This window comes from Artemia franciscana, chromosome 3 (assembly GCF_032884065.1).
Source record: "Artemia franciscana chromosome 3, ASM3288406v1, whole genome shotgun sequence".
NCBI lineage: Eukaryota > Metazoa > Arthropoda > Branchiopoda > Anostraca > Artemiidae > Artemia > Artemia franciscana.
Window position 1 is genome coordinate 52,545,615 of NC_088865.1, and position 15,851 is coordinate 52,561,465.

General features: G+C 34.6%; 1 protein-coding gene across 6 annotated transcripts in view; it reads right to left on the reverse strand.

Annotated features, from left to right (window-relative positions):
* Positions 1 to 3,293: 3,293 nt before the first annotated feature.
* Positions 3,294 to 15,851, reverse strand: part of LOC136025401 (4-hydroxyphenylpyruvate dioxygenase-like protein) — a gene marked incomplete at its 3' end in the record, with an annotated part of 35,328 nt that continues 22,770 nt past the window's right edge. For all 6 annotated transcript variants that reach the window (XM_065701407.1, XM_065701408.1, XM_065701406.1 and 3 more), the window contains 3 exon segments: positions 3,294 to 3,445; positions 3,806 to 3,957; positions 10,721 to 11,328. In XM_065701407.1, the coding sequence (XP_065557479.1) occupies positions 3,294 to 3,445; positions 3,806 to 3,957; positions 10,721 to 11,301 (885 nt within the window).

The following is a 15,851-nucleotide window of genomic DNA, read 5'->3' on the forward strand; positions in this document are numbered from 1 at the left end:
AGCAATCCAGAATTTGGTACAACTTTTAAAACAGAATTTGCCCAGTCGATCGACACCACAATAGAACTGGATTGCCTCCCTATATTCGAAAGATATTTTACTTATAGACGGGTCATAAGCCCCGATAGTATTGCCAAAAAGCCAAAAAATAGCAATCCAGAATTTGGTACAACTTTTAATACAGAATTTGCCCAGTCGATCGACACTACAATGGAACTGGATTACCTCCCTATTTTCGAAAAATATTTTACTTATAGACGGGTCATAAGCCCCGCTAGTATTGCCAAAAAGCCAAAAATAGCAATCCAGAATTTGGTACAACTTTTAAAACAGAATTTGCCCAGTCGATCGACACCACAATAGAACTGGATTGCCTCCCTATATTCGAAAGATATTTTACTTATAGACGGGTCATAAGCCCCGATAGTATTGCCAAAAAGCCAAAAAATAGCAATCCAGAATTTGGTACAACTTTTAATACAGCATTTGCCCAGTCGGTCGACACCACAATGGAACTGGATTGCCTCCCTATATTCGAAAGATATTTTACTTATAGACGGGTCATAAGCCCCGATAGTATTGCCAAAAAGCCAAAAATAGCAATCCAGAATTTGGTACAACTTTTAATACAGCATTTGCCCAGTCGGTCGACACCACAATGGAACTGGATTGCCTCCCTATATTCGAAAGATATTTTACTTATAGACGGGTCATAAGCCCCGATAGTATTGCCAAAAAGCCAAAAATAGCAATCCAGAATTTGGTACAACTTTTAATACAGAATTTGCCCAGTCGATCGACACTACAATGGAACTGGATTACCTCCCTATTTTCGAAAAATATTTTACTTATAGACGGGTCATAAGCCCCGCTAGTATTGCCAAAAAGCCAAAAATAGCAATCCAGAATTTGGTACAACTTTTAATACAGAATTTGCCCAGTCGATCGACACTACAATGGAACTGGATTACCTCCCTATTTTCGAAAAATATTTTACTTATAGACGGGTCATAAGCCCCGCTAGTATTGCCAAAAAGCCAAAAATGGCAATCCAGAATTTGGTACAACTTTTAAAACAGAATTTGCCCAGTCGGTCGACACCACAATGGAACTGGATTGCCTCCCTATATTCGAAAGATATTTTACTTATAGACGGGTCATAAGCCCCGATAGTATTGCCAAAAAGCCAAAAAATAGCAATCCAGAATTTGGTACAACTTTTAATACAGCATTTGCCCAGTCGGTCGACACCACAATGGAACTGGATTGCCTCCCTATATTCGAAAGATATTTTACTTATAGACGGGTCATAAGCCCCGCTAGTATTGCCAAAAAGCCAAAAATAGCAATCCAGAATTTGGTACAACTTTTAAAACAGAATTTGCCCAGTCGATCGACACCACAATGGAACTGGATTGCCTCCCTATATTCGAAAAATATTTTACTTATAGACGGGTCATAGTATTGCCAAAAAGCCAGAAAATAGCAATCCAGAATTTGGTACAACTTTTAATACAGCATTTGCCCAGTCGGTCGACACCACAATGGAACTGGATTGCCTCCCTATATTCGAAAAATATTTTACTTATAGACGGGTCATAAGCACCGCTAGTATTGCCAAAAAGCCAAAAAATAGCAATCCAGAATTGGGTACAACTTTTAATACAGCATTTGCCCAGTCGGTCGACACCACAATGGAACTGGATTGCCTCCCTATATTCGAAAAATATTTTACTTATAGACGGGTCATAAGCCCCGCTAGTATTGCCAAAAAGCCAAAAAATAGCAATCTAGAATTTGGTACAAAACTTTTAATACAGCATTTGCCCAGTCGATCGACACCACAATGGAACTGGATAGCCTCCCTATATTCAAAAAATATTTTATTTATAGACGGGTCATAAGCCCCACTAGTATTGCCAAAAAGCCAAAAAATAGCAATCTAGAATTTGGTACAACTTTTAATACAGAATTTGCCCAGTCGATCGACACCACAATGGAACTGGAATGCCTCGCTATATTCAGCAAATATTTTACTTATAGACAGTTCATAAGCACTGGGAGCATTACCAAAATGAAAAGAAAATAAGAAATTTAAATAGAATGTATAAATTAGAAACTATTGATATGGAGGATATTCATACGTCTAAACCAAAAATTTAATGGTAATGTTCATAAACCCTGTTGATATTTAACTTGTCATTAGAACCCAAACACAGTGTGGGAATATTCTAAATAATGATAATTCCAACTTTTCATATTGGAAGAAATTAATTGCTTAGATGTTTAGTGTTAATGATTTGAAAACTGTCATTGAATGTTTTAAGTGATATTGCTTTGAACTCCATGTTTAAGCAAATTAGCTTCTGTATAGAACTAAACTGGACGATAGAGAAAACTTTCCAGTCTTATTTCAAATTCCTAACCGAATTAATTAAGGCAAAATTTGCATATAAAACTTTTCTTATAGTGTTTTTTCTTACACTTTTCATGTCTGCACGTGAATAGAACCAATTAATGGGAATCACTTTCTAATGCGGGTGCTTAGATGCTTAAAACTGTGCATAGTTAGAAATAACTTCATATTTAATTTCAAGACGCATATGAATATTTGAACGTTTGGATATTCAAAGGTTTAGCCTTAGAAAAATGGAGGAAAAAAACTCCCTCAACGCCATCTATAAATTTCAAACCTCATTGAAACTATATCAATATGAATAAAGATTAGAAAAATTAATAAGCCGTGATCCTTATAAGCGCCTGAATAGATGAATAATACAGTGACACTGCATCATATTTATTCTAGCTTTATCAGATGACTGCTCTCGCTACATGAATATTGATATTGATTAGTAGCCTGCTACATAGGTATTTCGACATAAGACCTTAAAATATGGATTTTTTCCAGACCAAACCGCTTTTTTATGACGAATAAATAAACAGTCAAATTAGGATACGTCCATTTATTAGACAATAAAAACTGATACAAAAGTCTGGATATTTCGACCACATATGCAGCGATCGTCATCAGCAGATATACTGCTGATATGCATAGTGCAAATCAGATATGCATATACTGCAGATATGTACATCTGCTGATGACGATCATTGTATATGTGGTCAAAATGTCAAAAATCTTGTATCTAATAGATAGACTTATCCCCATTTAAACGTTTATTTCTTCGAACTCTATAGGGAAATTTCAATTAGTCACCCGTACGGATTGTTGCCTTTTAGGATTAAAGCTAGTCAGGTAATTTGACCTCAGTATAGATTAATAATATTTTACTTACAGATGAATAATAAGCTTCGGGCGGTTTTCTAAATTGCACTCCATTTTGATGGAGTCGACTCACACATGGGACAATACTCTTCGTATGTAATCCAATATGTTGAATACCAGGCCCACCATGCTCATCCAAAAATGTTCTGATATGTGAATTAGCTGAAAATTAAAAATTATGAATCAATACATATAAGAAAAAGGTTATACAAGCACAAATTTTCAAGCAATAGGTTCCCAAAGCTCTAACTCAATCTCTACGATAGCTGGAAAGTCCTGTTGACTCGCACGTGGGAAAACACTCCCTGGATTCTATGCAATATCTTGAATGAAGAACAGACAAGGACCACGCTAATTCATTCAAAAATGTTTTCATAGTATAAATAGTTGAAAATACAAAATTAACGAGAGAGGGCACTGCCCTCTACGATAAAGGCCACACAATTCCAACCATACAAGGAAAAGGTTTCCAAGATTTCAATTAAATTTCTAAACTGAAATACCACTTGTTTTGTAAGTTACCTTGTCCTGGGAGCGATTCAGCAAGAACAATGGATATTTTTCTAGATCCTGATGTTCGTAACCCTGCTTCTGCACATTTCCAGTAGTCCATTACTTTGAGCTTCATTCCAACACTACCTCCTATAATTAGGCCGTCAATCGGTTGATCTAACCTGAAAAAAGGATCACGTGAGCAAATGTTTTGTCTTTTTAGAAATAAAAATAGAGTTATAATAAAAATATTGTTGTCAAAATCAATATGTGACACCATTATGAGCGTGCATAAGTCAGAGGTTAGGTGGAAAGGGCGATGGGGCCTAAAATTTAAAAAAATTAGAATCTTAAGTCAAAATATCCAAAATTAAACATTAACGTGTTTTTCCACAGCCATACAGAAATTGAAAATTGACACACAGTGCAGGATTCCAAAACACTAGTTTAGAAAAACAGTTCCATTGCGTCTTAAGTCATCCATATTGGACAATACTATAATTTGAAACTATTTGTTCATAGACCAGTTCTTATTAGAACATTTTCTGTAGTAAAAAAGCTAGATCTTGGCAGTTTAGTCACCCTAAACGAAGGTGTTCAGTCAATGGCTTCTTGAACAATATCCATTAACTAAAAGGAAAGTAACTAAAAGGAAAATTTTTGACAAAAAACCTACTTGTTTACAATAATCAAATTAAACTGAGAGCCATGAATTTAATTATTCTAATAATGAGTACTGTCATTTTCATAGTTTCTTTTGGTTCATGTTTTGAAAAATAAAAGATACACTTTCGAAAGATAATATTTTCAGTAAAGCACAAATGACAATGGCTTTTCGAGTATTTGAGAGGGTAGTAATCCCACTGTCTGAGGGTAAATAAAGCCCACTGTCTGCGGAACTCTTATTGGTAAATCTTTAGAAGCACCACGAATTTCTTTTTTTGTTGCTCTTGTTGATATTATGAGAACTATAATCACATTCTTCGAAATATAGATCACTTTCATAAAAGCGCAAAGAACACTCCAATCTTTAGTGGATTTAAGGGGGCAGAAGGCCTGATCTTAATTTTGGTAATTTTGTTCATTTTAAGCCTGAATTGGTCATCATATCAATTTCTTCTTGTGCAAAGATTCATTTACAAGTAATTTCTGTTTGTTTTATGTTTCATTTACTTATTTACAGCAATTTTATGTCGTTTTAAGTTTAATTTTCTGCTCATTTTAGGTTTTAATATCGTTCTACACTTTTCTTCGAAATAAAAAATCTGGAAAAACATTTTTAAATTGATGACAAAAAAATGGTCAAAGATACATTTTTATTAATTTTCTTTTTCAGGGCCTGATAGTATCAAACCTACGGATGTGAAGGGTTTACAACAGAAACTGAAGATATTAGTATCCTTATTATAGTAAAAAACCAAACTACGCAACAGAAAAGTGTAGATTTTCACACACTCTTAGAATAGTTACGTTCATGACACAATTTAATGCTTTGTGTACTTCGAAACAATAGCTTTACTCCGGCTGAAAAAAAAATTCAGACCCACTTTCTAGGGTAGTATAAGAGAAAGGTTGGGGAGGCAAGAACACGTTCTACGGATTAAGAATGATAGATTGTCAACGATTGTCCTTGCTGGACATCCATCTGGGGCCAAGCAAAGAGCAGTTCGTCCCCAAATGGCGAGGGAGGATATCATAGGGGAAAATTTAAGAGAAATTGGAACTTCTTGGGAGGACGTAAAGAGGGATGCTTTGGATGGAGGGGAAATGTGTGTAGCAGTGTTAGCCTCAGGCAGCTTGGAGCTGCAGTGAGATGTTAGAAGTAGAAGTAACAGTATTAGCAGTAAGCTTCAAAGGATATACTAACAGGCAGAGGCGCCATTTGGGGGGGGGGAGGGGTCAGGGGTGGGCAAATGCCCACCCCAGATTTTCCAGGGGGCCCAAGCTTCCACCACAAAGGGCCCTTTTCCGGCCATAATTATCCATTATGCCCAACATAATCCATTCTGTTCAAATGATTTGAACTAACTGCACGCCTATTAGCCAAAGAGTATAATTACCTGACGACCCTTGGGGTAATTACACTATTTGCTATTAATCATAGTAAACTTTGAAAGTAAGTTAGATTCATAATAAAAGTCCCAAGTTCTGTCAAATGCCCCATGCCCACCCGAAGATTTGGTCCAAATGGCGCCTCTGCTAACAGGTGGAGACGAATTCGCTTCTAATAAATTTTCATTCTACACAATAGAAAGATTTATTACATAATCCATTTAAATCAGTCAATCAATTTAAGACTTGATCCATTTTTAAGAGGTAAGGAGTTATTAAATACTTCTATAAGAGAAGAAGAAGGGCTGGTCAGAAGCCAAAAATATTATTCCAAGGCCCAAGTTCTGTTGATTTTCACTAATTGTCTTCTTTGGATCGCTCGCACTTTCCTTTGCGAACTTCCTTATTTTCGACACTCATTTACATTCTTCATTTTATAAAAATTCAGACTCTTAAAAAGACCGTCAAACAGAAGTTGAAATGCGTTTTGGACAACTGCTCCTTGATAGTCTCATGAATCGACATCTTTTATCCCCTGCAGCCAACTCAGTAGTTAACAACAGGAGTTAGTTAGTATCAGTGCCACATAGAACTAACCGGTTTAACAGTTCATTTCTACCATTTTTTTTACTAGTTCCTTTAATTATGCCCAAGGACTAGGATTGTAAAAAACACCACCATTTAGTTGTTGTTTTTTTATTTATCAAAAACCACGAAAAGAGAAATTTTGCAGCAAATGATTCTGATTCTAACAGAAAATTGAGTTCATTTTTTAGGCTACAAAATAGATCAGGCCACAGCAAAGTGCTAACTTCTGCCAGTGAAAGTGAAAGGCCTTGTAAGTAAACAATAACATTTGCAGTTCAAACGATATAAAGGATGTCGGTGAATAAAACACAAACTGGTCAATACTAAATAATTGTTTAATTTTTGTCGCACTCCAAAACGCTGTCAGTAAAGCATTAACCTAACTTTGGCATAAACGATAGGGCTCAATGGAGTGGCAGCTCCCTATCTTATAGCCTATAAGAATAATTTCTTTTTGATTTTAAGTTCTAATGTTGATCTTTACTCTCATAGACATTTATTCCAAATATAATTTCTTCTGTTTCAGTCCAAGCTTGCAATCAATATCTCATTCAAATCCCGTGGTCTGATTGTGAATTAATTGTGTATACACATAGTATCTGCAGAAATTACACAGTGCAGTAACTGTAATTACTCGTAGAATATCTTTATCACTCACTCCTCTGCCACTATCCTTTTAGCAGAGAGGTAGATACGGTTTGCCATTTCTGAACTAGAATCATGCAAGGAGTTCAATTTATTTGGATATAGAGCCCAAATTGACCCACGGCACTGAAACAAACCCTCCCAGCATTTTTGCAGAAATCTAGTTTGAGCGGGAAATATGAAAGATTTCATATTTGTATGATTGGATGACAGAAGGGGGTCCTTGAATCTTCCAAAACCACCCCCACCGCCGATTTACGCAAAAGAGAAGCATATAGTAGCTTCTTTTGAGCCAGAATCATGTAGGAGTTGTCAATAATCATGATTCTAGGCAGAACGTTCGTTTCCGCAGCGTCTTCGACATCCCCTTCCCTCAACCATTCGAGGATATGGTGACGTAAATACCAGTAGATAGTAAGAGAATATGTCATAACCATCCTATGCTTTTGTTCTTAGTCTTTAAAATTTATATATAGTTTTTAAAATTCTTACTCTTTCATTTTTTAAAAACAGCTCCCAGTAGCACGAAAGGAGCATAATCCCAGAGATTTACGGTTGTAAGTTTTATGTCACTAAAAAAAAAATTGTTGGCCCATTTTCAGGCTCGATTTTCGGAAACTTTTTATTTTTAAGTGTTGACAAATTTTGTTTCTACTTTTATTCTTCATTGGGTCCCCTTTGGCCCACTTAATATGAGTTTCTAGTTGATTGGGAAAAAGTTTTTCGGCTCTTTTTGGGCCCCGACTTAAAACAATTGTACTCCCAAACTGAATTCTGGTCGCACAATCGGATCATCACCATGTTTTGGCCCTCTTACATCCTTCTTCTTCCCGACAAAAATAGTCCCCTTGGCCCAAGGAGCGATCCAATCCATGAAAATTTCAATTTAATTGGACAACTAGGATCAAACATGCCGGTTCTTTTCTACTATAGTAATTATCTATGATACGTTGGCAATTTGCATAATTACGGATCCTTCTTCCTGGGACTGTATGGGTTTTGTCTTTCCTCGAGGCATATTTGTTGCACTTATTGGCTATTTTTAGAGAGCTCAATATCCTGAAATTATAATCCAATATCGGAGGCGTCTGGGGGTAAAGGAGGGTATGACAAGGGGTCCTCCAATCAATTCCAAGCCTTAATTAGGGCACTAGGAATTATCAATTTTCGATACATTGAGCCTCCTCTCAAGGTTCCGTGAATTCCCCGTCTATACAAAGGAACCGGAGGGGGGGGGATATAAGGTTGGCACTTCAAGCTTTACTAAGTCATCACTAGTGCATTGGCTCTGATGACCCAGTCATACGTGTTTTAAACACGCTAGCAATAAAGAAGCATAATTTTAATTAAACAAAGAATTATTTTTATAAAATAATGAATTAAGATAGGTTTGTAATCTAGGGTGTCCATAGGATAGACGTGTAAGATGTCATGATGGCCTCAGCGGTGTCATTGAAGCGATTTTTTGCAGATTTCTAGGCTTATCTTTCCAAAATTCCAATAGAAAATTTTATTGTATAAAGAAAATGCGCATACATAAGCTCTTCCTCCTTTTAATTATGATGATTTTCTTATCCTATATAGTTCTTTTTTTTGAGCAGTCCCAAAATCCTAACTTTTTAACCATAAGGTTTTAACCATGGATCATCGGTACTAGTTCAGATTTTCCAAATAGGATCTCAGATTTGATTGAAAGGGAAGAGAATGCTAGTGAGTCCTACAGTTAATGGGTTAAACCGATACTTTTGGCTCTCATTGGTTTGAAACTCACCCCCGTAATTTCTTGGACCCTATCTTGCAAACAAGATATACAGTTTGTCCAAATAAGGTGGTAACAAACTTTTATTTCAGAACGGTTAAAATGTACACCTTCAAGTTCTAGGGCAAAGCAAACCCTAGCAAAATTTTACACTGAAGCCAAAACCTACCTTCCCCTCCTAACAAAATTCATAAAATGGGCATAAAAGCTTTTACCTTCATCCAAAAAGTCCTTGGGACAAGGTTAATCCTATGCAAAAAAGTAAATATAAATTGGTTCACCAGAGAACAGGTTTCAAAAACTTATATTCGCAAAAAGCTTGAAGCTTAAATTTACGAGTCTTTGTGTAAAGTGGGCATCAATGCACAAAAAGAACTTGAAAACATATTTTTCACTTCAAAATGGGCCAGACAAAATTTTCCAATGTAATAAGATAATAGAAGAGGATATTTTCAATCTGCCAAGACAAAAAGGAGTAAAATGGACTTTAAGTATTTTCAATCATCTCAGGCTAAAAGGCTAAGATTCTTGACACCCAAAAAAGAGCCCCAAATTTTGTATCCCTGAAAGGTTTAAAATTACCTCCATAATTTCTGAACAATTTGTGGAATATTCAAAAACTTTCCACAATCAATGCCCCCAATCAATCCAATTTGAATTTAGAGTAAAAACATTGTTAAAATAATACCGAGCAAGACTACTGCTGATCAAGCATTTTGAATGAAAGTTCCACTTTTCTTAAATTTATGTTGCAATCCAACACTCTAGTTCCGAAGTGGAAAAGCTAAAAGCTAAAAAAATGGTATTACTTTTTAAAGTATTTAGTAAAGAACAGCACAGTGCTGTTTAGTAAACAGCACAAAGCTTCATAGTCCAGACAAGTCGTGCTGACCTCCGTTTCACGGCCCTTCAGTAAGGAAGGGCAACGGGGTTCTAATACCCCCCCCCCCTGCACTTATGCACACCCTTGCTGTTTGGGCAAAAAAATAAAACCTAAAATGTATAGATATTCAAATAGATAACCAAGTCAAACTTATAGAAATTACTCACAAATATGAGAAACAGCTCCCCTAAAAGCTAGCACATCATTTGTACTTAGTTTTATTCATTTCATTTTGTTTGATTTCCATGTTCTTGACATGATGGCTTTATGTTTCACCACTCACATTTACTTATTTATTTATTTCCTGTTTTGCATTTTCCTATATTCTTCTCAAAGCATGCAACATAAGGATTTCTAACATCAAAATTCACTTCAATAACGTTTCGTAATCGGGATTTGGCAATATCAATATAGGATTATCAATATAAGAACAAAAAAGAAAAAGAAAGGGAAGTCCTACTAGGTAGTCTAATCTTGGATTGTTAAATAAAACTGCCTTAAGTTAGAAAATATTATGACAAAAATTCACCAAAAAAAGTTTAATATTAATAGGTTAAAAAATCATTATTGGGTACTAGAAATAAAATTACACCTAGCGAATAAATTAGTAAAAAATATACAATTTAGAATAGATTATATTATATTCAGTAGTCTACATGTGAAAATTAAGAAGACTTTGGAACAATTAGCATTAGAAAGTAACTGGAATTAAAATAATTAGAAAAAAACTGAGCTTTTGCTGAAAATAATTTACAAAATAGAAAAGGTTAATCTACCTTTCCAGAAAAAATGTGATGAGAATGAAGAAGAGTTTAATAATAAGAAGAAGAAGATTTTTACCAGACTCATGACTTTGCCTGCAAACGAAGCAAAAACCGCATAAGAACTATGATGTTAGTTCTCCAGTAAAATGATTTTTTTTTACCACTAAAGAAGTAATGTGCTGGTCATTTAATGACCAAAATGGTCAAAACTCTTAAAGTAGAATCTGATTTTGAAACAAGAATAAATACACTACCTATTTATCATAAACCGTTTCATTCCAAAGGTCTTCTCATAAAATTCAATAACAGAGTCCATTTGACCTGTTTCACATACATATGTTACATGGTCCATATAGTCAACCAGCGAATTGTCACAGCCAATGGATACGGTCCGAAAGCCAGGGAGAAAGCCCTTATATCTGCTTTTATTCAACAGGGTATGTATAACATTTCCACATATAGATTTTACTTGAGCAATCTGGATGGATCCAAAAGAATCATTTATGGTTCTGCAAGGGGTAATAATAACCCCTCCTGCCTTAACATAGTTATCACAGAACAATTTTATATCTTTCACTGCAAAGGCTAAATTGAACACAGTATCCCTATTGCACTCTCTCTTGCTGCAATTTATCACAATGCCATTGGAGTCAACTAGTTTTTCAACTCTTTTTGTTATTACTAAAATACATTCACCAGATTTCACAGCATTCTGTTTTATGTCTTGATTTTCTTTAACATAAGCTAGTTCAAAATTAAGCTTTTCAATGAAGTACTTTGTGATTTTTTCAATATTGGACGTACAGATCTCAATATGATGTACAACCGGTTCCATACCAATTGTTAAGCTGCTTTTTTTAATCTAAAAAAAAAGAGTATTAAAAAACATAGCTTCTGAATTAACAGTTTTTTGAAGAGTATAAAAATCTTTTATTACCATTTTCTCCTTTCTCTGTAATAAAATTATTACGGACTAGCTCAACTTAAAAAACTAGATAAAACCACGAATTTTAATAGCACGTTTGTCCAAGTTACATCAGTAATCAAAACTGATTCACCTTCAAAAACAACTAGAGAATGAAGTACACTGTCTGACTGACTGACTGATTTGTTCAAAAATACAATAAAATAAACACACCTTATACCAACAGCCAAGGGATGGCAACCAAGGGCTCAATAAAAGATGGGTGCAACCCTTGACTCTTAACTGATTATTAACTCATTAAAAATATCCTCCCTCTTAAGAGTTATTTTATGAAAAAATATCAACAAATTATTTTTTCAGTCAAAATACTTCTTTAAACCCTGTATTCAGGCCTCCGAATGTTGGTTAGATTACACGAATTCTGAAATACCAGTAGCCTATAATTTAATGTTAAAGGAGAGAAAACATGCTAAACAGTATCTCCTCATCAACAAAATGCCTAAAAAAAGAAGTAATCAAACAGTTCGTGGTAACGAACTGTAGTAAGGAGCAACCCGGCTCAATAGTAACCAAAACTCAAAAAAATTGAATTTTGATATCAATAGCTACATCAAAAGAATAGCATTTTAATGCTGATTTTAAATATTTCAGTTACATCAAGTTTAGTCTTACCCATCAAAAGTTAAGAGCCTGAGAAAATTTGCCTTATGCAAGAAAATAGCGGGAAACACCCCCTAAAAGTCGTAGAATCTTAACGAAAATGACACCATCAGATTCAGCGTATCAGAGAACCCTACTGTAGAAGTTTCAAGCTCCTATCTACAAAAATGTGGAATTTTGTATTTTTTGCCAGAAGACAAATCACGGGTGCGTGTTTATTTGTTTGTTTTTTTTTCTTTTTCCCAGGGGTCATCGTATCGACCAAGTGGTCCTAGAATGTCGCAGGAGGGCTCATTCTAACGGAAATGAAAAGTTCTAGTGCCCTTTTTAAGTGACCAAAAAAATTAGAGGGCATCTAGGCCCCCTCCAACGCTCATTTTTTTTCCAAAGTCAACGGATCAAAATTTTGAGATAGCCATTTTGTTCAGCATAGTCGAAAACCATAAAAACTATGTCTTTGGGGATGACTTACTCCCCAAAATCCCTGGGGGAGGGCCTGCAAGTTACAAACTTTGACCAGTGTTTACATATAGTAATGGTTATTGGGAAGTGTACAGACGTTTTCAGGGGGATTTTATTTTGTTTGGGGGTGGGGCTGAGGGGAGGGGGCTATGTTGGAGGCACATGAAAATGTTTTTTTCAAATAAAAGGAAGGAGTAACATTGAAACTTAAAACGAATAGAGATTATTACGCATATGAGAGGTTCTAAAAATACTTTAGCATAAAGAGCGAGGTATTTAGGAGGAGATAAATACCTCGCTCTTTATGCTAAAGTATTTTTAGTAATTTCAACTAATTATTCTACGGCTTTCTGATTCAGGGGTCATTCTTAAAGAATTGGGACAAAACTTACGATTTAGTGTAAAGAGCGAGGTATTAACGAGGGTACAAACCCCCTCGTATACATAATAAAAATATAAGATTATGAAAGCTTGTCACGTAATTTAATTCTTAAGTTACGTATATTTTTTACTAATAAAAACGTTCGTCAAAAATTAAAAGTTCTAGTTGCCTTTTAAGTAAACGAAAAAATGGAGGGCAACTAGGCCACCTTCCCCACCCCTTATTTCTCAAAGTCGTCTGATCAAAACTAAGAGAAAGCCATTTAGCCAAAAAAAAAAATAATATACAAATTTCTTTTTAATAATTTATGTGCGGAGAGCCAAAACCAAACATGCATTAATTCAAAAACGTTCAGAAAATAAATAAAAAAAAACTAATTTTTTTAGCTGAAAGTAAGGAGCGACATTAAAACTTAAAACGAACAGAAATTACTCCGTATATGAAAAGGGTTGTCCCCTCCGCAATCCCTCGCTCTTTACGCTAAAGTTTGACTCTTTGCCACAATTCTACTTTTTAAAACAATTAAAAGCTTTAGCGTAAAGAGCGAGGGATTGCGGAGGGGACAACCCATTTCATATACGGAGTAATTTCTGTTCGTTTTAAGTTTTAATGTCGCTACTTACTTTCAGCTAAAAAAAATAGTTTTTTTTATTTAATCTTACAATAAGAAATAAACCTCTGAATTCTCTGCTCATTGGTTCTTCTCAAGAAAACACAATAGAATTAGAGCTCGAGATGTCTTTGAGAAAGGCTTCAGCAAAGAGTCAAGACCAAATGATGTTTTACAAGATTTGCGAAAGTTTGAATTTTGACAAAGTCTCGACAGAAAGAAGCAGAATCGACTATAGAGTAATCATACGAAAAAGATATTGTTACCCAAGTTTTATTGTAACATTTGATTTTGAGTTCCAATATTAATGCCTTCTTCCCAAGAATACCATCAAATATCAGAACCTGTGCAAAACTTTTTCTTATTTTATAAACCAGTGCAATTTCTTTATATCAAATAAATACTCACAAGCCAGTAATGATGCCATTTAATATACAATGTCTACTGAACGACAAATTTGTTTACAAATACTATAAAATAAACACACCTTACAACAATGGCCACCGATGGCAACCGAGGGATGGCAACCGAGGGTCTACTAAGAGATGGATGCAACTTTTTGGTTCTTAACTGATTATTAATTCATTAAAAAAAATCCTCCCTCTTATGCGCTTTTTCACGAAAAAATTCAATAAATTACTTCTTCAGTCAAAATACTTCTTTAATCATTCTACTTACCTCCCCCCCAAATGATGGTTAGATTACACGAATACTAAAATACCAGTAGCCTACAATCTAATGTTAAAGGAGAGAAAAACATGCTAAACAGTATCTCTTCATCAACAAAATGCCTGAGAAAAAGAAGTAATCTTACAATAAGAAATAAACCCCTGAATTCTCTGCTCATTGGTTCTTCTCAAGAAAACTCTCTAGAATTAGAGCTCGTGATGTCTTTGAGAAAGGCTTCAGCAAAGAGTCAAGACCAAATGATGTTTTACAAGATTTGCGAAAGTTTGCAAAAGTTTGAATTTTGACAAAGTCTCGACAGAAAGAAGCAGAATCGACTATAGAGTAATCATACGAAAAAGATATTGTTACCCAAGTTTTATTGTAACATTTGATTTTGAGTTCCAATATTAACGCCTTCTTCCCAGGAATACCACCAAATATCAGAACTTTTTCTTATTTCAGAAACCAGTAGAAATTTTGTATATCGAATAAAATATTCACAAACCAGTATTGATGCCATTTAATATCAGTGAGTTCAAACATTAATACTTTCTTCTAAAAAAAATTCTATTACCAGGATGCATGCAAACTTTTGCCTCATTCGTTTCATAAACCAATAATATTTCTCATCAAACAGTTCGTGGTAACGAACTGTAGTAAGGAGCGACCGGCTCAATAGTAAACGAAACTCTAAAAAACGGAATTTTGATGCTAAAAGATACATCAAAAGAATCGGATTTTTATGCTGATTTTAAATATATAAGTTTCATCAAATTTAGTCTTTGTCATCAAAAGTTACGAGCCTGCGAAAATTTGCCTTATTTTGGAAAACAGGGAGAAACATCTCCTAAAAGTAATGGAATCTTAACAAAAATCACACCATAGCGTTCAGCGTAGCAGAAATCTCTACAGCAAAAATTTCAAGCTCCTATCTACAAAAATGTGGAATTTCAAATTTTTTGTCAGATATTTTTGTCCATATTTAGTTGTAACACATTTCATTCCTGTAATCGTGTATTCCATTCCAATGTCTAAGTCTTCTTTTCAAATAGTTCGATTATATTTATTTTCCACTTTCATTTCGCTTAAAAGATTCTCCATTTATTAGCTGCTAATTGCAATGCTTGTTTTGCATATAACTGTATTCTTTTTCAGATTTCTATAACATAGAATACAAATTTAGTTGTATTATAGCATTCACTGACTACCCTCCATATTAATTCTTTGTCCGTTTTATTATCATTTTTATAGGTACTACATGCTTTCCATCTCAATTCAAATGAGCTACCCTTTCCGAACTTAGCTTTTAATTATACTGCCTTCTTCGTTAATCCAGCTTCTAATTGAGTCGCTAAGGGTAAACTGGGATGTAATACTGGTAAAATCAATGATAAATGCATTACATCTACTTAAAAATTTTTAGCTCCATATTTCATAATCAAATTGGAAAAATAGTTTATTTTTAATATAATTTGATCTGTAACGCCTCTAAAAACATCGTTAATACCTTGAAAAAATCCGAATAATCGTGATAATGGTAAATACATATTAACCACGTGACTTTCTTTTGTGTTATTCAATCTTTTAAATAAACCACTATTAAAAGTGTTATTTCGTATTGTTGTAATGGTTCCATAGCCTAATGTAACAGGAGTTAAAGTACTTTCAAACTTGTTT